General features: G+C 42.8%; 1 protein-coding gene across 1 annotated transcript in view; it reads left to right on the forward strand.

Annotated features, from left to right (window-relative positions):
• Window positions 1-23,075, forward strand: part of PIK3C2G (phosphatidylinositol-4-phosphate 3-kinase catalytic subunit type 2 gamma) — a 448,194-nt gene extending 425,119 nt beyond the window's left edge. Inside the window, exons 33-34 of the mRNA XM_019515837.1 lie at window positions 16,002-16,127; window positions 22,503-23,075. Coding sequence (XP_019371382.1) covers window positions 16,002-16,127; window positions 22,503-22,655 — 279 coding nt within the window. The 3' untranslated portion in view covers window positions 22,656-23,075. The remainder of the gene's footprint in view (window positions 1-16,001; window positions 16,128-22,502) is intronic.
• The last annotated feature ends 767 nt before the right edge of the window (window positions 23,076-23,842 follow it).

A 23,842-nucleotide genomic window follows, 5' to 3' on the forward strand; every position in this document is an offset into this window, starting at 1 on the left:
GGACCTTGGAAGATCATCAAGTCCAGCCCCCCACCCAAAGGGCAGGAAGTCAGCTGGGGTCACAGGATCCCAGCAAGATAAGCATCCAAATTTCTCTTGAAGGTGTTCAGTGTAGGTGCTTGAACCACCTCCGATGGCAGGCTGTTCCAGACCTTGGGGGCTCTGACAGTAAAGAAATTCTTCCTTATGTCCAGCCTGAAACGGTCTTGCAGTAGTTTATAACCGTTCAACCTCATCATCCCTTGGGGCGCTCTGGTGAACAAACGTTCCCCCAGATACTGGTGGTCACCCCTGATAAACTTATAGGTGGCCATCAGATCACCCCTGAGCCTGCGCTTTTCCAGGCTAAAGAGCCCCATGGCTCTCAGCCCGTCATCGTAAGGTCTATGCAAGTGCTGAAAAAGGGGGAGTCAATTGATTGATACCCCCTGCCTGGCAACTGCAAACACCAGGCCCTCAAGTTTTGTGTTTTTAGACATTGTGGCTTTTCAACATCCCCAACACACAGGGAACCCTGGCTCAGGAAAGGCTTCCTTTTTGCGGTGTCCCTATACATCAGGACCTTTAAAAACTATGTGTACAGCCCAGTTGCATGCAGGGTTTTTAGCCATCCCTAGCACATGGGGACCCCAAAATCAGGGAGGTTCTGGGTTCTTTAAAGTGCCTTGCCTTTAAAGTTCAAGGCATTTTAAAATGCCTCACCCAGTGCCCCCTATGGAGCTGTGTGGCAAGGCAGGAAGGCTGTCAGGCACAGGGGTTGCCAAATTCTAGGCTTGGGCAGCACCTCTGTTCCCAACCCACCTGCTGGGGAACCTTGTTACTTGCTCTTCTGACAGCCTGTTTTTGGTATCAGGACCAAGGATGTCCCGGTCCTGATGCCAATCCCCATCCCAGTGCCAATGTTGACAATCAACTAATTGTCCACATTGGCATGCACCCATGTCCTACACATTCAATTTACAGCATTCTACAAAGGAACCACAAAGATGTTCCACATATTCTGGAAAATATCTTTGTGACTGGTTTGCCACTATGGTTGTGACTGCCACGATGACCATAAATGAGCTGCACTTGCAGCACTGTTACTATTTATGGTACAATTAATACATTAATCACACTTTAAATGTAATGTGTACCAGTGTCCTTCATGACAAGCTTTTCTTGGGATAGTTCTGTCAGGGTGTGCGAGGAGGTGCAATTTGTGACCTATTTAACTATGCTGGCAAAAGCCCATAGTCCAGGCACAGTTGTACTAGCAAGACTGTGTTTGGCAGCTCTTTAGGTCACTCAGGAAGGAGGATCAGAATAAACCAGGAAAAACACAGCTTGGCTACTGCAAGCTGCATCCCACATTTTGAGCCCCTTGCCAGTTTCTTTGAACTGGCATAGTTTTACCAATGAAGCACAGCTATAGCCCATGTCTTACCTCTCAATGAAAGTATTGAACGTGATCAGTATCTGATCCCCTTTGCTAAGTTAATTCACAGTTATGTAATGAAGGTCATGGGGAGACTGGAGCACCGACTCTGGGAGTTTGGGGTGGGGTGTGTTGGGGGGATATACAAAAATAGCAGCAGCTGGGCTACAGCCTGACTACCACATGCTGCCCCATGTGCAACTGCTACCTAGCATGATCAAGCAGCCATTTATGCCTCTGCTCATGCACATAGCATAGAAATCACTTCTGGTGCACATCTCAGTACCAGGTCTGACATAGTTGAATGTGTTTGTTATAGTGGATTACAGAGCTAACCAGAGCCTTACCCTGCCACCACCAAATCCTCAAAGAGAATTATTTTCAGGATCCTACCAGTCATACCTACATAACAAAGTCTGGGATCAGCTTTCCCCACTCCCTTTGCTGATCTGAAGATGAAAATGCCTGTACTGGTGACTCACGCCATGCTATGTGCCTTTTCTTCATAGAAATGTGGACAGGAAAGGGGGAAAAAATGCAGTAATTTTTATTTGAAAGGTGGAAAAAATTGTAAACAGAAAGAGTTCAATGATACTGGAAAACATTCATCCACACTTTTGACTCCCCAACCTCAACGGCAAGGCATCTGTTTACAACTGTCAGTTGTTGGAGGAAGGCTAACACTAACACCTCTGAATTTGTAGTGAGACACCTTCTCCACTCTGCAACCACATCCCTACCATGGCAATGTTGTGTATTATTATTGTAACAATTAGTACTCTTGCATTAAAATTGAATAATTCAAGCAAATATTGCTTTAAAGGAGAGTTACTTGGTAAACTTTTCTTGAAAGAATTTGAAATTATAACTCACTTTTTTGACATTCTGAACGCATAGGGAAAAGGAAAACTGAGTGACATAGAAGCTGAATGCATGTGGTGCATTGGGATATGCAGATCTGGAAAAAAAAGCCTGAAGGTTCACATATTGGCCTGAAGGTCCTTATTAACTAAGAACTTCTAGTATGTACAGCTCTGCTGTCATTTCATCCTCATGGTTTATAAGCCTTATTAACCTGTTTCTGGAAAGGAGCTCTTGCTTTTTAATACCATTGTCTTGGTGCTTATTTTTTCAGAGCTCTAAAATTAGAATTGATCCAGGTGATGCTGTCATTTCTAAACTGAAGGCAATATTGGTTTGTTAAGCTGCAGTTTATGGAGGCAGGCTTTAGCTTCTGCCATGAACACTTATTTAGGTTACATATGGACTAGACTTTGTCACTGAGAAATATTAAATTGCGTGTGTATTTAAGAGACTGATGGAGCCTCCACATTTACATTCCTGGAATTTAATTTAATCAGGATTCAGATATTATTTATAGAGATGACTGGGGTGTAGTGAGTAATTTCCTGTTTGGATTTTTGTTTTCTTCCTTTTTTGGATTGTGATCTAATCTGTTTCATGTCTTCATTGAGCATATAATTAGTTTGCTAAGGCGGGTTATACAAACTTTTTCTATTTGTTATGGGTTGTTTTTTTAACATGCTTAATGTTTAGCAGTCTTTCATTATTAGAAGCATCTGTTCTTAGGAAGTATGTGTATGTGTGTGAGGAAGAATGTAAAAATAAGAAGATCTAGAGGTAAGAGTAGGATCTACTGGGTGCATCTACACGAGATGTTTACTGTGCAGTAGACTAATTAGCTGCACAGTAAATGTTATACCATCCACATGGGCACACTATTAGGCTGGAGTAAGCTATTTTATGCCATAGCAGCACACGTGTAGATGCTAAAAGGGCTGGTTGGGGCATGAAGGTGCTTCAGTGCAGGGGCTGCCTTCCTGCTAGCCTCAAACTGAAGCACCCTCATGCCCTAACCAGCCCCTCTGCAGCATGTTGAGCCAGAGGGACCAGCCCTGGGCTGGCAGGCTGACCCCAAGGGCCCCCGGACAGCCAGGGCTGCTCCACCACAACTTAAGGTGCTATGATCCCAGGCACATGTGCAGACACATGCTTCAGGGCTTATTGCTGCACATTAATAGGCATGTGTAGACACACCCACTGAGACATTTTCTGTGGAGTGGTAGAAAGCAATAGCTGGAAACAAGAGATTGTCAGGATCAGTTTTAATTGAAGAAGGAAAAAGCACAACTGAGAACTAAGAATAGCTATGAAACTAATTCTGTTGAGGAAAAAGGGGAGGGAACATGGCATTTGTGAATTCAAGTTACCTTTGCTTTTGTTGTCAAGAAGGATGAAAATGGGAGGTGAGACTTCTTCTGGAGAAAGAGAACAGCAGCTGAAACTGGGAATGGTTCAGGAGCCCCAGAACTGTTTCTTCAAGGGATAGAGGCAACTGGAAATCAGGAAATAGAGTATTAATTTGTTTTTAGGCAGGTAAAAGTGAATTTAGGGAAATAGCTTCAGCCAGAAATAAGTAGGTCGCTTAGAATAAGGTGAGCACTGAAAACATTGAAATAAATTTTCCCCAAAGTTTCTAACTTCTACTTCCTTGAGGCTTCCCTTTAGAGTCAGTGCTCTAAATACACCAAATTTAGAAGCTCTTACGTATCTCTTGGGGTGCAGACAGAAGACAATTTTTGCTCGATCTGGCCTTAGAAAGTGGTCTACAGATGTGACCATATACAAATGCATGGCTGCAGACCATTTAAAATATGGCCAATCAGGAGAAAAACTAACCCTCCTATAATCAAGTAGCAGATTAAAGCACTCTGTTTAAGAGAGAGACAGGAAATTTCTGGACACTTCTCTGGGAGGATTACTTGTCATGCTCTTAGTCTGCCACAGGAAGGAAGGAGAGTCACCTCCCTGTGCAGCCATAGAGGGAGGGAGAGAGCTTCAATCACTGCCCATCTGCATCCCTGCCTGGAGAGTGAGCAGGTGGGCTAGGGGTTTGGGGGCTCCAGCTCCCTGGGGTGGAGTCCAGAGGGTTGCCTGATCTGAGCTAAGGCTTGGATGCCACCCCCAGCACCAGTGTTACTCCTCATTGCTTATGCGTAGGGGGTGCATGCAAGTGCACATGCACCCCCTGAGCTTGGCAGTGCACCCCTTGCAAAAAGCACCACTGACACTGCTGATGGTGACCGCAACTTGCCAACCCCCTACCCCTTGCTGCCAACACCCCTGGCAGCATCTGCAGGCAGTCTCCGATCACCACTGGCTGCCACTGACAGTGCCAGTGGCATCTGCAGGTGGTTGCTGACCACCAGATAGCACTCACCACACCCCCACCACCGACACCACCACAGCCACCTGCAGGAGCTCCCCACTAGCTGGCACCATGCCCCCATTGCCAAAACTGCTGCTGCCATCTGCAGGCAGTTGCCGTGCCCCCCAGCCCCCGGGGGCATGCAGTGTTCATGCTACTCCTTGTGACATTCAGAGCTCAGCCTGGCCAGCACACTATGCCAAAGCAGCATTGGGTGTCCAGGTGGGATCCGAACCCTACCACCATGAGGCCCATGCCCAGCCTCTCCAAATGCCAGTGTGGGGGGGCAGCCAGGCATGGGCCTCACACTGGGATATGATTGAGATCCCACCCCTAAGCCAAATGCTGCTGTGGCACAGAACTCCAGCCAGGTCAGGCACTGAATGTCACAAGGAGTGGCATTGGGAGCTGGGGGTGATTTAGAGCCCCCAGCCAAGATTAGATACCCCCCTGGACCTGAGCCTGGGGACCTGGCCCCCCCAAACCTCTCTGGGCAGGGGCAGGGGTTCATCTGGGCACTGATTGGGGTGCAAGAGGGATCCTGGAAGCCCCTTCAGCAGGAAAACATCCCCAGTGCCCCATGGCAGAGACAGCCAGTGGGGCTCACTGCACCCCATGTTCCCCTGTCCCAATGGGCAGCAATCAGGGTGGAGGCCCTGGCCAGCCCTTCTTGCTACCCATGGAGAGGAGACCCAGTGCCTGCTGCTATAGACTCTAGGGACGCAGAAGCTCCTAGACCATGCCCAACCCCATGACAGCCAGCTGGGAATTTCCAGAGCCCTGGCTAGTTTACAGTTTAGGCCATCTGGACTCTGTCATTATATGGAAGCATGAGCCCACATGCACAGGAGCCGCTCATCTGTTTGGTTTTGATAATGGTGTAAATTTAAATGTTTTGTGTAAAGTGATTCAATTTACAACATTATCAATAACTTCTGTCTGTGTCCTTGGTGTCAGAAAAATTCCGTCTTTAAAGATGGTCTTAGATCATCAAGGAGGCTCAAAGGGAAAGAATTACTACTGGAATGCAACTTTGGGAGAAGATTTCATTTAATTTCATCTTTTTCCCCAAATATAGCTAGTGTATTTAATACTGAATTAAACAAATCCATAGCCTGTCTGAATGGATCCCTATAAGCAAATATCAAATACTGCTTCAGGTTGGAAAATGAAGATAGAATAAATAATAGAAAAATATTACAGGTGGTTTATTATGTGAATCACTCTTTAAATTTTGAATTAAGAATATGGGAGGGGGGAACGTCTTTCGGGACAACCTTGTTTATCTAGATTGCTGGTTTTCTCAGACTTGGTAGTATTTTTACCAGTGTATTTTACTTTTATTATCAGGTTCCCTGTCAGCAACTTCACCTTCATGCAGAATAGGGATGTGTGAGGCAGGCCCTATTTGATTCAGATTCGGCCCAAATCACGGACAGTAATTTGATTTGTTGACTCAGATCACTGTCCCTGACTGGATTCAGCCAAATCCAAATCTGAAGATTCAATGCTGATGCGGAGAATCATTGATTCAGCCATAGACACAGCTTTAAATGTTTTCTCTACATACCTCAAGGTACCAGCGCGGCTTGTGATCACTGCGATGCTGGGGTGGATGGAGCATCCCACAGGAGTGTGGAGGAGCCCTCCGCTTTCTAGGCAGCAAACCTGGAAGTGGACTGGAAATACTTCCGGTCCACTTCAGGATCCACCAGGGAGCATGCGGGGGGGGCCACCCTGCCCCCTCCCAGCTCAGTAATCGGCCTTGGGGGGACCCTGGGTGCCCCCCCTGACCCAGGATGAACCAGTTGCTGAGCAGGGGGGGCACAGGGGGACCCCCCAGCGTGCTCTCCGGTGGACCCAAAAGTGGACCAGAAGTGCTTCTGGTCCACTTCCAGGTCTGCTGTCGAGCATGCTTGGGAGCCCCCCTATGCTTCTGTGAGAAGCATGTGCCCCAGCATCAGAGCATTGCAGCATTTACAAGCCACCTGCTACCTACAGGTATGTAGAAAAAACATTTAAAGCTGTGTCTATGTCCGAATCATTCCGAATCTCTCTGAATCGATTCAGAGAGATTAAAGGGTCCTCTGATTCGGATTCAGAGATTTGGCCACTGAATCATCACCGAATCAAATCAGGGACTGAAGCTTCACACAGCCATAATGCGGAACATTATAGAAACTTACAGAAAAGCAAAAAAAAGAAATCAGACTAGTTGTTTGATACATATAGGGTGCAGACAAAAGTGACTTTTTCCACCCAATCTGGTCCCTGAAATCTTTCTACAGACATGACATAACACACATTCACAACTGCAGAGTGCGTTTAAAATAGCGGATCGGATGAAAAATTAACCCTTGTCAAATCGGGTATTAGATTAAGGTATTCTGCTTTAGAGTGTGTTAAAGAACTTGTGTTCCCTGGAGGTTTAATTTTTCATGTGGAGGCAGGGCTGTTAACCAGGAGAGAGAGGGAAGCAAGTAGCACAAAGCTGCCAGCTTGCCCAGCCTAAGCTGGAGTGGGGTGGGATGGTACAGAGCCCCCTTTGTTTCATGGCCCCCCTCCAGCTACCCCAGATGGGTATTGAAGAGAGCCAGACCACTCTTGCAAGGCGAGGGGGTTCTGTTCCACCACGCCTCCCTCTCCCCAGCTCTAGCCTGGCCTCTTGAGAGCAGCTGCATCAGCTGCCAGCTGCTTTGCCTGGCCTGAATTGGGGGACAGGGTGTGGAACAAAGCACCCTTGCCTCACGGGCCTGACCCGACTCCACCTAGTACCCCAGTCTGGGTAATGGGGCGGGGAGAGGGCATGAGGCAAGAGTACTCTATTTCACCCTTTTCACCTCCTGCTCAGACCAGGCAAAGCCCAACCAGCAGCTCTGAGCTACTCACTTCCCCCTCCCCTTCCTCCTTGCTGACAGCCCTGGAGCTGGGTGAGAGGGGGCAGTGCTGGACAGAGGGGTGGTTCAGCAGCCACCTCTGAGGTTGCTGGAGTGCCCCACCTGCTGGCCAGGAGGGCCAGTGCAGGCAGGCTCAATCCCCTCCATGCCAACAAGCAAATGTCTGTTGGGTCAGAGGCAGGGAGGGGAGAGAGCTCTAACTCATGGTGCTTTATGTAAAGTGTCATGAGTTAGAGCAGGGACTTGAATATCTGTAGGCACCTATAAAGCCCTCCTTAGGTGTGGACTAATACATTTAGAATATAATTTACTTCCTTTTTTCTAATATTTTCACAACCTTCTGTCATTTTGTAAAATAAAATAACTTCAAAAGAAGACTCTTGGCTACTGTAGGTTTCTGCTTCTTTTAAAACTTGCTGTGACATATAGCTCTGTGTGTATAAAATACATACACAGAGCTATATGTCTACACATATATATGAATTATTATATATTTAAATTACATACTTACCGCATTTTAATATATTCCTTCAAAACATCAACCATCAGACAGATAGGCAGCTCACAGTCAAATGACTGAAAAGTAGTATTTCACCTGTTCGGAGAAGCAAAGCACAAGGGGTCAGCTCTTCAACTCTAAACTTTTGCTACTGGCAAATCAAAATAGCTGGCTAATGTTTGGAGTCTAGGCTGTGGGAGGAGAGGGAAAGGTTCTATTGGAAATTTTGTTTTATAACTTAATTGGTCTATGCCTTTTTTTCCCTGTCATCTGGATTTCTCTGCAAGCAAACATAACAGAAAAAACAATGCTTGAGGGCAAATTTGGTTTTCTGGCTATCATTTAAATCTGGGGTAGCTTTGAAGTCAATTGGAAACATTTTCAACAATGCCTCTATGTCTTCCAATGAAACTTAGATTCCTAAGTATTTAAATCAGTTTTGAAAGTAGCTGAATTAAGTTACTGGTGCTTTAAACTGTAGCAGAATTTAGTCCCGCTTTTTCATTTTTAAGTCATTCTTGATCACAGACTCATTCAACCTATACAAAACAGTGCACAAAACTATACTGCTGCAGATATGCTTTGGCTTTTCCCACAAACTGAACTATGAGCTGTAAACCATATTTCATCCACTTATAGCAGAAGCTTCAGAGTTGGATGTCATATCTGACTGTTTGTGGTTCTGAAAAATATACTCAGTACCTATATTAAATTTACAGAATAGATATCCTCAACAGTAACTGGGACTAGCATATAAGTTTGAAAGTCCTTTCATCTGCTTGAGTTTGACGTAATGCCAGTGATAAAGTTACATTGGTATATCCTAAGAGACATATGACATCATGAAGAATGGCAGCAGAGAACATCATTTTTAGGGAGCTAGCATTTATTTTCTACTTACCTCCTCTTTCAAGCAAGTGTTCAACTTATATCAGACAGTGACTTCAAAAAGGTGCCTTGATAGTTTTGCTAAATTAATCCCAATGTTGCTTTCAAGCTGATTCCCAAGTTAATAAGATTTCCCCTTTCATCCTGGAATGGTGGTTCTGACAATGATTTTGAATGAAAAACCTAATGTCTCTTCCATGGTTTTGCCAGTATTTGAGGCTTGTCTTATGAATTCCCTCCGTGAAATGGGTTCTTTACCACATGACGACATTGAATCATTATGCAGTAGTAGTAGTAATAATTTATTTACAGCTTTTGCTAAAACAGTGCAATACAATGAACAGTAAAAATTACGTTTAATAATAAAATGTATATAATTTATCTTTTTTTGCTAAAAGCATAAAATAAGGTTATACATTCTACCGCTTTAAACAGATATTTAAGCATTAAACAGAAAATTAGATCATAATATACAATGATACAAGAATTAGAGAAAATGAAGCTGTGGACAGTAATGTAAAACAGGAAAATTCTATTTGATTTTGGCTCTTATTCTTTGTGTAAATAATACAAATGCACATACAGATTATAAGGCAGGCTCTGAGTTATTAGAGGGAAGCCAAGTTGTGTTTTGTTCAGTATTTAAAAAGTTCCACTATTGAAGAGATCCATTTTCCTCTTATTCCTTTAAAGAAGGAATAAGACCACAAATAGTGATTTAAGTCATCTGTCTTATTCTTCCCACAAGAACATATTCTGCCTGAATAGGGGGTCTAACACCACCTGCCCAGAACAACTGCAGATCTCATTAGAATGAATCAATCTAGTACTGGCCTCTCCTTATTTGTTTGTTGTTTTCATAGTTTCATAGTTTCTAGGGTCGGAAGAGACCTGAGTAGATCATCGAGTCCGACCCCCTGCCATGGCAGGAAAGAGTACTGGGGTCAAACAACCCCAGCAAGGTGATTGTCTAGCCTCCTCTTAAAGACCCCCAGGGTAGGAGCTAGCACCACTTCGCTTGGAAGTTGGTTCTAGATCCTAGTTGCCCTGACTGTGAGGTAGAGAAGTTTTGTAACACAGATAGATGGGTTTCTAGTCCAAATGAGAACTTTATTAACCTCAAAAAAGAGGAAGCTTGTGAAAGTCTCATTGCCTGCATACCTGTCTTTGGGCTGGCATCTTCAATTCTTAAATGTATTAAATGTACTAAATTAATTCTTAAATCATGCTGGAAATACTAAATCAGTGATCCTCAGTATGTTACCTGTGCCTTTTGTTTGGCAGATATTATTTAACCATCCAAACAAGGGTTTATATTTGGATAAGGACTCTAAAATACATTTTTAGAGTATCTGGTAGACATAAAAGATTTAATTTTCATCCAGTAATTTAGAATTCTTAATTGAGGTAATGGGCTCACATTGATCAGTCCCATTTCAGAGCACATGAATAACTATGTTAATTGAAAGAAACTGCCATAAACTCCTCATACAACAGTTTTTATACAAGGATTTGGCAATTAGGCACAAAATAAATATTCAGATTCCATCTCAAATGTTCTGGCATTACATTTAACATGTTTGGTATTCAGCTTTATACCTCTGCATTAAGTGTTATGTTTCTTGAGGCAAATTTATATCTAAGTGTCTTCAAGGGCAACTACAGTAAATTAACAGACCTCTCTCTCCTAAATACAGTGATTACTGCTTTCACTGTTCTAACTCCAAACCAACTTGCCCAGCTCAGGTGAATTCCTTGATTGAGCTTTTTGGAATTTCCTCTAATGTGTGAGAGTCACTGCGCATGTTGCAGAAGACAGTGTTTTTGTTTTGATAGTTTTGGCTACTCTACTGGGTCCTTACTTGACTGCTCAGCTACAGATCTGTCCGCTTTATGTTCCTTCTAAGAAGACTAAGAACACTTAGGGCATTGAGGAATGGTGGGCATTTGTTGGTTGCGAGTCTTTGAGGTCCTTGCAGTTTTGGAGAGGAAAATGGGAAAGGGTAAGACAGTTGGTCTTGAATTAAAATTAATTAAAATGTCTTATTTCACCATCATTTAGCTCCTAGAGGCTTGGGCTGCTTGATTGGTACCATTAATGCAAAGCAGTTGTGTTCTTACCCACTGGAAAGATCCCATAGGGTTTTTCTCCTGTGGTGTTTGATGAGGTTCTTTCTTGCGCTATATACATAAGTCCATTCAGCTGGTTACAAAGGAGCCAGTCATACAACTGTATTTCATGTGATTCAGTCACTGTGGTAAAATGCCTGCCCAAGTATTTGGACGTGGTTGGGGATGAATGAAAGTTCAATGGCTGAAGCACAATCTAGGTAACATGAAACCAGTGATGGTAGTATGAAGAGAGCAATGCAAAGCTATGATGAAGATTAGATGTACATAATTAATTCAGTATGTCTCTCTGCCTTTGTCACTAGTGTTTATAGTCTTGGAATGATGTTTTATCCCCAGGTTCTGTTAAACAGCAATCAGTTCATTTTTACAGGACATGGAGTTTCTTGCACTGAGCATGACATTAGCGTTCTGTGATGACAGATTCATGGTTTCTGTGTGTTTTAGTTTTATAAAACTTAAAATAATTTTGGGCTTTCCTGCTAACTTTGCTTCTCTCTCTACTACAATGCCACACTTTATACCAGCAGCAGTTCTTGAGCTGGACATGGGTAGTGGCTAGCAGAGCATCTTCCACAAGGGTCTGTAATTAGATCCTTTACTCTGCTGTCCTTTGCAGGCCAGTTAGCTCTGCTAGTAATTCCTCAGGAAGTTCAGTTCCAACCAAACAAGCTTAGACAATTTTGTGTCTGATTACACAAATAGAAAAAACCCAAATCCTCTATCCTCTCCAGACATTAGGAGAAGAGTTACTTTCTGCCCTGGCTCTTCCCCAACAGTTTAGCTTCTTCTCCTTACAAGCTATTCCCTCACAATTTGCTTCCCTTCTGCTCTTTCCTCAGGGGTTTTAAGTCGGGGTGTGGAAAACAGGCCCTATTCAATTCAGATTTGGATTCAGCCTGAATCAAGCACAGTGATTCAATTTATTGATCTGGATCACTGTCCCCAATTCAATATGGCCAAATCTGAAGATTTGATGCAAGTTTGGAGAAACAGTGATCCAGCCCTAGACACAGCTTTAAATGTTTTTGTTTTTTTTTACATACCTCAAGGTACCAGGCATGGCTCATGAATGCTGCAATGCTGGGGTGCATGGAGCATCCCACAGGAGCACGGATGCATGGGGGGGAGGGGGGCCTGTGCTTGGCAGCAAATGCAGAAGTGGACCCACTTCTGGGTCCACTGCCAAGCATGCTGGGGGCCCCCCCTGCACCCCACAGCTTGGTGATCAGCCATAGGGGGACCCTGGGTACCCCCAGACACAGAAGGCACCAGTAATCAAGCCGGAGAGGTGGGCAGGGGGTCCCAGCATGGTCCCCGGCAGACCCGGAAATGGACTAGAAGTGCTTGTGGTCCACTTCTGGGTCTGCTGCTGAGCATGCTGGGGAGCCCCCTGCGCTCCTGTGGGACACTCCATGTGCCCCAGTATCACAGCATTCATGAGCTCTCTGGTACCTTGAGGTAGGTAGAAAAAACATTTAAAGCTGTGTCTATATCTGAGTCATTGAATCTTTCTGAATCTCTCTGAATTGATTCAGAGGGCTCCGACTTGATTCAGAGAGATTAAAGGGTCTCCTGATTTGATTCCGATTTGGAAATTCAGCCACCAAATCGGGCCAAAACTCCACCGAATCAAATCAGGGACCAAAGCTTCACACATCCCTAGTTTTAAGCTCTCAGTGAGACACTCCTTCATTAACAGAATGCCCCACAGTTGAACATCTTTAATACCCTGGCTGTCCCTTCTTAAAGAACACACCACCCTTTTACAGGGGTCCTGGAATGCTTAAGTGTTGTGGTATACAGTAATTAAAATATTTTGGCCCTTGTGCTAGGCTTAAAAGTTCATCTCTTTTTCCGGGTGAGGAAAAGATGCAAGGTGGTTAGGGGTCCATTAATCTTTGTGATATTTGATCAAGTTTGATGAAGAAGTCAGAAAGCCAAAGTCCAGAAACTATAAGACAGTTCATTGAAAAGAACAATAACAGGAAAACTACTGCTATCTGCCCCAGCTAGCACATGTACAGATACAGGGAGATCTCTGCTCCTCCCCCACGTAACTTCCAGAATGGGCAAATGTAACAATATGCAAATCTGTAACAGCTGCACATCTTCCCCTTTTACAACAAGTATATCCAAATACCATAATGAGAGGTACAAGCATACGAAGTTTAAAGATATATTACAGCTCTAGCTGGTCTCAAGTATTCTTTGTGGACTTTACTAGATCTGTGCTACATCTGTGTTTTCTCAGTTCTCATTGATTCAGACCTTGTTATGGCCTCTTCCACTGATATCTCCCTTTCAATCTTGTTGTCTAGTAGGGGTGCAGACAAAAGTGCAGCTCCCAGTTGTAACTCAGAACAATTTTTGCAAAGCACTCTGGGATACAATGTTACCACAGAACAAACAGCAGTTCACTGCAGATTTCAGGAGGGAGGGGAATCTAGCTGGGGGCTGGGAGCCTGCAGCCAGGTTCTCATAGCAATGGCCATAGGTCTCTGCCAGTGCTCCCTGTTTTCAGAATGGGAAGGTGGGAAAGGAAGTGGAGACAGCTCATACTTGGGGCTCCCCAGCTGGTGGTGAAGGGTGGGCTGGGTGAATTGGAGCCCCCCAACATCTTGAGGGGAGCTGTAATATACCCATTCCTCCCTTTATCCAATACCTCATGCAGTGAGGGGTCAGATTTTCACCCATTTTTAAGCTGTTTGCAGCCATGCACTTGTGTTTGGGCACAGGTATAAACTGGTTTCTGTGACCAGATCCAGCAAAAATTGTTCCTTCTGTCGGCACATCTCAGTCTCTGAGTCTTAGGAGGCTCATTCTCTTTCTCCTACCACAAACTGTAAGTGTCTTCTGTTTCTCCATTACATCTGTTCCTCCAGGGTGACAACTTGATAGGACGTAGGAGCTGCCTGATGTGCGGAACACAGTTGAAAAGGAAGTCTGCAAAAGCAAGATCTTCTAAAAGGTGTATTGAAGGCACATAACCTAGTGCTCTTTTTTCCCCAAGGGACCTAGTCAAAACCCAGATAATGAAGGAATATTTAGCTTCTACCATGCTTCCAAAATTTTCCTCTCTGGCAGGAATTGAACAGTGCTCCCTTTTGATGCATTGATTTAATTGTCTAGGGTTTAGATTCAGTCTTAAAGATCCCTCTTCCTCTTCTGCTGTGACCAGGGAATGAACCTAAGCTGTTGGTACATCTTTTTTTCCCCCCTATTATATCCAAAACAACTAATCTGCCTAGTTCCTCTTCAAGTTTGTTTCTTAAAGGAAGAGGGACTTTCCTAGGAGCATGAATAGTGAGAGTGTTTTGTTTAATAAGTTCTATCTTCTACTCATTTGACAGTTTTCCTATGCCATTAAAACATCAGAAAGCTGTTCTTCTATAAGGCTGTACACAGGCCTCTCAAGAGAATCTATTTTTTCAATTAAATTCAAAGTCTTACATTTTCTAAACCCAATAATAGGCACCAATTTTATTGGAACAATTATGAACTGAACCTTTACCATAGTAAACTGCTTAACAGTTCGCATATGTGTTTAATTTATTCCCTCAATAATAAAATGATGTTACGTTAGCCTGTGCCTCTGTATCCAATTTAAAAATGACCACCAGTCTGTTTATCGCCAAAGTGAATGTCCAATCCTCAGATAAACTGACTTTCTTTCAGCATTCCAGTGAAGAATTCCTCCACCTTTTCATTGCATAAGTTGTGCACTATGTTTTTTTGTGATGTCCATCCTGTTTCTGTATGCAACTCTTGCAAAATGGTTAACTCTATTGGACTTGTGCAGCACTTTTCAAATGGTGGACACTGGAAAGTGTTATATCTCTAAGCAACTCACTTTTGCTTCTGGTGATCTGCTCTGCAGCGAAGTTCTCTGCACTGTGCTGTCTGTGCAATTCTTTGGGCCTCTGTGATTCTGTAATCCTGTCCAGTTCAGTTGGCTGGTCCTCCAGCTTCTGCAGTCTGATATTCATAACTAACAAAGCCTGGCAAAGTCTAATTGCTTGCTCCAAAGTGAGTTCAATATTTTCTAACAACTTTTTCCTGAACTTTGTATCACTGATCTCCAATACAATTTGGTCTTTTAAAGGGACTCTGTTAATTCTCCAGAGTTACAAGTCTGACTCTCGTGATCTCTCCACAAAATGCCCCTTCACAGTACTATTTCCACAGTATTCAATGGCCCTTCCCAATGTCCAGTTCTTTCTATCCCTATCCATTTCTCTACCAGCACACCCTCCTTGGTCTCTGTGGCTCTCCTCTTTCATTTAGCATGTCACCTCCCTGCACTTGCTAATTCCTGGCTCAACAAGCAGATCATGAGCTAACACCCAGAAAGTGTAGTGTTCATGGAGGATTAAAGGCTTCCATCTGTGTGAAGGTCAGAATGGGACAGAATTTTTTTTATGTAAGAATAGCATTCTGCTCATACCACTGCTGGAAGGGCTCTTGGACCTTCTGCATGAATACCCTTTGTAAGACACCCTTGGAATCATCTGTTCTCCCCAGTATCAACATTGGAACTGGTCCATTTCCTATGTCTTAAAATCAATAGAAGCTCTCTAGATAAAATCCAATTCCTGTGCATTGCCTTGGAAAATGTAAGGGATAGATTATATATCAGTTTAAAACAAGTTAAAACAGATTGATGCTTAAAGGTTTTTCCATTGCTACTAAAAACATTAAAGATGGGCAGTATTTTCTTTTTGTGTATTACTTAATTTTTTTCTGGCACCGTATGAAGTTGAATTTCATATATTTCTGTTGTTTCCATTGATTAGAACTCTATTTTGCACCAATAAAGCACTGTGAATACAATAAGTCTCTTCATGCCTGTTTGAAGTCCAGATTTAATTTAGTCCCTCTCTATTTGTTTTCTTTGATAGAAATTGAGGCATTCATATTTATAACCCTTTTGTTTTTCAGCATCTCCCAGATGGCTCTCCCCCAACTGCACATGCTGAATTTTATCTTTTACCAGATCCCAATGAAGTCAGTAGGAAGAAAACAAAAGCAGTTCCAAAAAGCACTGACCCTACTTATAATGAAATTGTGAGTGATATCCATTTTCCTGCCTCCTTTCTTGTTTTTCTTGTCTACTCCTTTACTGTAATAACATTACTGCAGTATTGAGAGCTGCAAAAACTGGTACAGTCAAATAACAGGGATGTGTCCAAAGGTGAAGCATAAATGTTAATGGTCTTCTGTTTTGCTTCCCCTGCTCAGTGGCAAGACAGAATCTTTATGTGTCTTTCTTTAGGAAAACATTGGTTTACTGTTCAGTCCTGTACTGTGATTATAATTCCAAATTAGAGCACTAAACCTGAACATCCATTGCGCTAAAAGTAAGCTTAACTCTTTATTCACATTCATGCCATAACATAAAATACAAAATGAATTAATATATTAATTCTATCTTGTATATATAAAATAGACAACTGAACTAGCTTTCTACTTTGTTAAATAATAGCAGAAATAACAAATGCCTCTCTTTTTATGCCAAAGTGTTGATGTTATAGACCTGCATATAATACTTCATTTACCATAGAAGTACAGGCAACTTGGAGGCAAAAAGCAGCAGCAGTACAGCTACTCAGAGGAATAGGTAGGGAGGAAAGAAGACATACCTACTTATACAGTAGGTAAATGTAAGACAGGAATAGGTTTTAGGGAACACATCAAGTTAATCATCTGGGATTAGAATCCATGTCTTTTTTCCCCTAGTCCTGTATTTCTAGACAGTATTCTTATTTCATATAAAATTGATTGTTGGACATATTTAGTTCTACTGTATACTTTCAGTGCAGGCTGTAAGCAGATGACATTTACACTAATAGCTGAAGCTGGTAGAAGTTGATCCTTTGCCTCCCTGTGTCACCACCAGTCAAATTAAATGGAAATGGACTTTACTTATCCAATGTGTTCTATCAGCTTTTGCTATTAAAGTCAGAATGAAATAGGGTTACCTTAGGTTGATCTGTGAGAAAAGCACTTCCTATATATTAAAAATGCCTTATATTTATATACAGGAAACCCTCGCTATTCGCCAATTCAGCATTCGCGGTTTCAATTATTCGCAAATGCCGAAACCTGCATTTTAAATACAATTTATACACTTACAGGAGCTCCTTGGGAGCTCTGCACTTGCTGCTGCTGGGCTTCCGCTGCCACTGCTGGGCTTCCATTGCCGCCACCGGGCTTCCACCACCGCTGCTGTGCTCCTGCCATCGCCACCAGAGCCGTGTGTGTGTACCCCCAACTGCCGGGAGCACTGCATTCATGAACGCAGACTGTGTTCATGAACACAGTGCCTTATTCATGGATTTCACCATTCGCGGGGATACAAGACCATATCCCCCTTGAATGGCAAGGGTCGCCTGTATAGCCTTCATCATGAAATTTTCCACTTTTGTGATGGAGAGTGACAAGCAACCTGGGAGGGAAATTAATTTTGGCCTAGGACAGATGAGAAACCTTTTCCTCTTATGAAAAGTGCCATAGAAATGTTAACATACTCTAAGCATTCTCTGGATTTTAACCCCCACACACATGCTACTTGATGCTACAACATCTACTTCACAAGTTTAGATGGCTTCACTGAAGACATGTAGTTTCGTAGACTCTGAGTGTGTCTACACGTGCATTTGATCTGGGAGCTGTTTACTCATGAGTAAACTACTTGCAAGTAAATGCTTCTGGGTAGGACTCTACACATGCAGGGTCTTGGGAACAGATTTTCTGCTCGTGGCAGCAATCTGCCCCCCACCTCTGCTGGCCCTTCACCAACCCCCTACAGCAGCCAGGGGGAGCTCCAGAGGCAGGGAGTCCAGGGACTGGCAGACAGCATAGGGCCGGCAGACAGCTGTCTCCTGGCAGGGGCTGGGAGATTGTTCCCTGCCCCCAGAGGTCTGCCTGTGCTGGGGCCCTGCACCTCTTTACAAGCCCTGCACCTCGATCGCTTAGTTAGAGCATAGGGCTGGGACCTGCCCCTGACTGGGACAGTTCCCAGACCCTGATCTGGAGAGCCTCCACGATCACAGAGCTGGGCAGGGAACAGGGTCTCCAGCCCCTGTCACCTGGGGAGCAAGGGCTCTGAGATCAGGGAGTGGGGATTAGGAAATCCTTCTCTCCCAGTGCCAACTCTGCGGTTGTGGAGCTGGAGCTGGGAGATCTTCATCTTCCAGTCCAAGCCCCATAGTCGTGGAGCTGCGCTGGTAGAGAAGGATCTACCAGCCTGGGCCCCACAACCATGGGGCTCAGGCTAGGAGATAAAGATCTCCCAGTCCTGTCCCCATGGTCATGAAATGGGGGCTGGGAGCTCCCTCCTACCAGGGCAGGGGGGCATTGTCCCCACTCCCCAGCAACAGCAGCTCCCAGTGTTTCATACCTGACGACTTCATACCTGAGTGTTTCATACCTGATGATCTTAACACTATTTAACAGCCGTTATGGTTATTCTACTGCATGTGATGCTATTCGGCATGCATTTTTCATGCATGCAATTATGGGACTGATGCAGAAGTTGTGAGCCCCTGGGTATCAAAAAGAACAACTAAAAACATTAATCAGATTTCTTTTAAACTAGTTACAGTCCAAAAGGCTGCATCAAGAAATGTACTACATTTTTTTTGAGTTCATAGGCTTTTATTTAAGACAAAAACCCAAAAGTCAATTGTATATTTAATTTTTCACTCTCTTGGAGTTTGAAATCTTTTTTAAATATTCCTCTCTATGGTATTTTTGGTTTTAGTTTTGCAATTTGGTTTTGTGTAACTGCCTGTAGCAAATTATATGCATTATAAAAAAACTCATTTTTGTTTTCTTTTTTCTGCATGTATGAGGCTGTGATGCAGCCTCATCACTGAAAGTCTAGGAAGTCTTTCACTGAAAGTCTAGGAAAGTGACACTAACACTGTCTCTTTTGGAGATGCCTCTAATGTGGATATATTTTTGCTACTCCTGTTGGATTTTGGAGTTTATTGCATTGAAAAAAATGTAATCTTGATTTAGAGGAATGCATTAAGAAGAGATGAGGAGGAGTGTAAACAAGATAAGGAGAAAGAGAATGGAGAAAAAGAGACGCATGGTCAGAGAAAGAGAATTACTGATGTGGTGACAGATGAAGAGGAATAAGCCAGCATCATTCAGGAAGTCCAAAGATTCTCTTTGTCTGTGAAAACAGTTGCAAGAAGCAAGTAAGACGAATGCAACAAACAGAATTAAGCCTAAAGAATTCAGACTTCCCAACAGCAGTGCTATGAAACTTCCACCCGATAAAAATGAAAATGAATGGAGCGTAAAGCATTATTGCCCCTTTAAAACATTTGTTTGGTGACTCTTCGTGGAGCTCAGGGTTGTGTCCCCATGAGCAGGAATGTGTATTTACCTGGGGACAAAAACAGTGGCACACTTTGTGCCGCTGTTACTTGTCCCTGGGGAAAGCCTCACACACTCTGGCATGCAGCAGGTTGCCCTGGGTGGGGTAGGAGATGTTGGGGGCAGCAATTGTGCTGCCCCAGCAGCCTTACCTGGGGTCAGGCTGCTCCAACTGGGTTCCACATGCTGTGCATGAATATGATCCAGAGTTTTTTGCTTCCAGGTATACGTTCAAGTGGTGTGCTCAGGAGCAAAAGACCTATTGCATTCTCCAGTTTTTTAATCCAAGAATGCAATGTTCATATTCCATAATTAACCTTAGTGTGTTCATATAGGGTATGCGCATAGTTATGTTTGTCTAAATGTCCATCTGTGCAGATATTTGGGGGGGGGATTAAATCAGGCCAAAAACGGTAGGCACAATATGAAGCAGTTCACCTCAGTAGGTAAACTAACTTAGATTGGGAACAGTTTAGCCTGATCTGTCAAAAGACTGCACATGTTCAGAGCGCAGCTTCCTAGGTTGGTACATCCTAGCTGCTTGCTTCACCACCAGTGTTGCACTCTTCCCCCATCCCCAATCCTGCAAACTCCCCCATGGACCTGCTAGCCCTCCCTGACAATCCTGCCCATCCTCCCCTCCCCCCACCAAGTTTCTTACACCAGGTTCTCAGCAGAGTTTTCAGCACCGATGAACATTTGCACATGCCAGTCCTGATCTACGATTATGAAGCTTAAAGCTATAGACCAGGTGTGGTGAATGTACATATCCATAGTATCAAGAATAGGTTTTAAACTGTTATTCTTTGTAATTTTCTAAAGGGTTGTTCACTAAGCTTTCTCACTGAACAGAAGAACATCCTAATACTGATAATACCTGCTAACTTTTGAGTTCTGTTTACCTCATATTGACCCCAGTCCTCTGACTCTATCACATCCATAGTTTTTACTGGGCTGGCTAAGTCCCTTGTATTGAACGTGTTAGTGATGATACCATTTAAGTACATATATTACTTATAGAGTTCACATTTGGACACTAAGTGTGTGGACACACAAAAGCTTGGAGCCCTTTCCAAGAAGGAATGTTTGAAAAGGGCAGCAGCTGGTAAATTTTAATTGTCATGTGTGAACAAGCAGAGAATGAAGCAGCAAAATCACTCCAACTTTAACCCTGGATGGAAGAGTGTTAAAGTTGGAGCAGTTTTGCTGCATCTGAATCATTGTCATTTTGTTCACCCATAAGAATTAAACTTTACCAACTGCTGCCCTTTTCAAATGTTTCTCTTTTGAATGGGTTCCAGGTGCTCATATGTCTACACCCTGGTAGCAAGAAGATTCCAGATTTACTCCCTAAACATCTTTGCACCCCACAAATAGCATTTATACAAGCAAGGCCAGCAATTTTCAAAGTAGAATTTCCATTTCTCTTTGGTGTATTTCTTTAGCCTTGAACAGTTTGAAATCTTTTAGAAATACTGATGAAAAGAAAATATAGTTGGGGGGGTTAAGAAAAGTCCTTCTTTATTTCAAGGTTTAATTGGAAATAAACACATTAAAACACTGAGATAAAATTCTGAGCTACTGTGTGACTGCATGATGTGCCCACAGGATTTATATGATGATAATATAAGTTACACTGAAACATTGCAATGCACATATTGTATATACTAAATGCATATGAAACAAAACAGAAACAGCTCCTCTTAATTTTGATGTAAGAATAACATCATCTTTCCAAGTAGTTTTATGGTTGTTAAAACAACAACTTGTATATTTTTCTCAAATCATCTGTCTGTCTATGTTAGGATTTTATACTGCGCAACCCATCACTTCATCTGAAAATAGACATCAGCTTTTTGCTACCATAAAAACTTTTATGGTGGCTCAAAACCTAAACAAACAGATGGCAAAGTCTCTTGTCACACCAGAAATGCCCAAATTGTGGCTGCAACAATAGGTGGTATAAATCTGTACCACTTTTTTTACAGTGGACATTTGTTTTCTTTCTGTTGGGAGAGTGTGGGCAGCCCAGAGATGCCTGCACTCTCCAGCCACCATGAGCAGCGCTGTCCTGCAGGGGAATTCCTGATAGGATCAGGCTGCTGAAGTCCTGGGAGTGCCTGCCTGGGTTCCCCTGCTTACAAAGGTGCACCCTGGGACTCCCCCTGAGAATCCTCCTAGTAGGAGATTCCCCGAGCATATCACACTGCAAACCCCTACTTGTGACACGCATCTGCAAATGGGGGAACTGCAGCAAGGGACTCCCCAGGTGTATCTATTAGGTTGCCATGCCCCTACTCAGGGTGCATCCCAGGGTTCGCCCATTTGCAGAGGTACACCCTGAGTTGGTTCCCCCATTCACAGTTGTCTCACAGGATCAGAACTAAGAAGCCCCAGAAGTAGCAGGGGCCTGGCTCTACCAAACAACGGGTGATGTCTGTGTTGCCCAATGAAGTGGGACTCTTCTGGGACAAATCCTGGGACAGATGATCCCAGCTGAAGAACAGCAACAGTTTATAGCCTTTGTTATCCAAGTGCCTTTTGTAAAAAAACAATAGCAATAGCAAACGTCTTTGGGCTTTAAGAAATCTCTGGTATTTCTCCCTGCTTAGAGTCAAAATGCTGCTTGCAGTATGGGGTTTTTTTTGTTTGTTTGTTTGTTTGTTTTTGTTTTGTTTTGTTTTGTTTTGTTTTTGCAGAGAGCAGATTGCATGCTTGTTTTTTTTTTTCTCTGAGAATTCATGGTGGATTAAAAGTCCAGGTTTTAAACTTCCTGGCAGATGCTCAGTTGCTCAAGTTTAGTAGCCTAAGCTAGCAGAAGCTCTTTTACTTCAAATATGTTTAAGGCCAAATTTGTTTCTAGTCTAACTTTGTTGACTTTGGTGCATTTGGTTCATAGTTTGTCATTTGAGACTCACAATGGCAGTTTAAATCAAACCTAGAGTTTTGATGGGGTTTTTTAATATAAGTAATATATACAAATAAATGGTTTGAGCTATCTAAAATATTAATTTTTTGTATTTTTTTCTGTTTTACTCTATATGATTGCAGGTTGTATATGATGCTGTAACAGAACTCCAAGGACGTGTGCTAAAGCTTGTTGTGAAAAGCAAAGGAACATTTCTGGGAGCTATTAACATTCAACTGAACAGTGTCCAGTTAAATGAAGAAAAGTGGTACCCATTGGGGAACAGTATAATTTGAACATTGCCTTGGACAATTACATTATTTATTCATTAATATTTCTTTATCTGTTCTTATGGGCAATATTGTTATATTAGCTGACATATTTGCCTTTGAGAATATAATGTACAGTAGGCCACTAACCACATACATTAAGTTACTAATCCCAAGGAAAGTATAACCACTTTTTCATGGCCCATTGCCATTCAACTCTCTCCATATATTTGCCATCCTCTACTTGAAACAAGTTTCCATTAGCATGGGTATAAGAAGGCATGTGCCAGTATCTTGCAGCATTCAGTTGCAGTTACCTGGGGCAACATTTTCTATGGCAACAAGTAAGATTTTTGTTCCTACTAAACACTGTTGGTCATATACTGCTAGATGTGTTTTGTATAAAAAGTAAAATCAAAACATGGCTGGAACTTGATCCAAAGCCAACTTAAGTCAATGGCAATCTCCCACTGAGTTTAATAGACTTAGGATTAAGCCAACAGTAAACTTTTTGATCTGAGTTCATTCTTGTTGCGGTTACTTTAATAACGGCAGAGTTATGGCATTGATATATATGGCTTATTTAGGAGTCCCTTGTGGCTCGGTGGTAGACTCCTTATCTATTGCCTAGGAGATCTGAGTTCAATTCCTGGATACTTATACAGCTGCAGCCATGGAGGCACCAAACATCTGGACTCAGGCTGGTCTTTTGTTTCTGTCTCGGTGGCCTAAAAGAAGCATGCTAGGTCTGGGCAGCCTCCACTCCTCCAAAAAATAATCTTGTCTGGGCATATGCATCAAAGGTCTGGGTGGCCCTCATGCATACACCATGATCCAAGACAATTGATGTTTGCCACCATATATGGTTCATTTAACAAAGCAACATGAGAGACCATGAAGGAACTGGAACTCAGAAGTCAGGATATTTCAAACTTCTAACATATTTCACACTTAAAATATTGTTAACTGCAGATCTGGAAAAAAAATTAAAATACAGTGTGTGCCATGTATTTGTATGTTATAACTTGCTGACATGTACTGCAACTTGTAGACTTACGATGCTCACTGGAAACAAGATATTTCATTTCACTTGCTTACTCTAGCAATTTTATCCTTTTGATAACTTAATAAATCTTCCTAACAAGACTTTAAGCAGTATTTAAATCCTGTATTCCCTATAGAATCTGAAGCATTTTCCAAAAATCAATGTTTTA

Source organism: Gavialis gangeticus, unplaced genomic scaffold (assembly GCF_001723915.1).
Source record: "Gavialis gangeticus isolate Ggan-Ray unplaced genomic scaffold, GavGan_comp1, whole genome shotgun sequence".
Taxonomy (NCBI): Eukaryota; Metazoa; Chordata; order Crocodylia; family Gavialidae; genus Gavialis; species Gavialis gangeticus.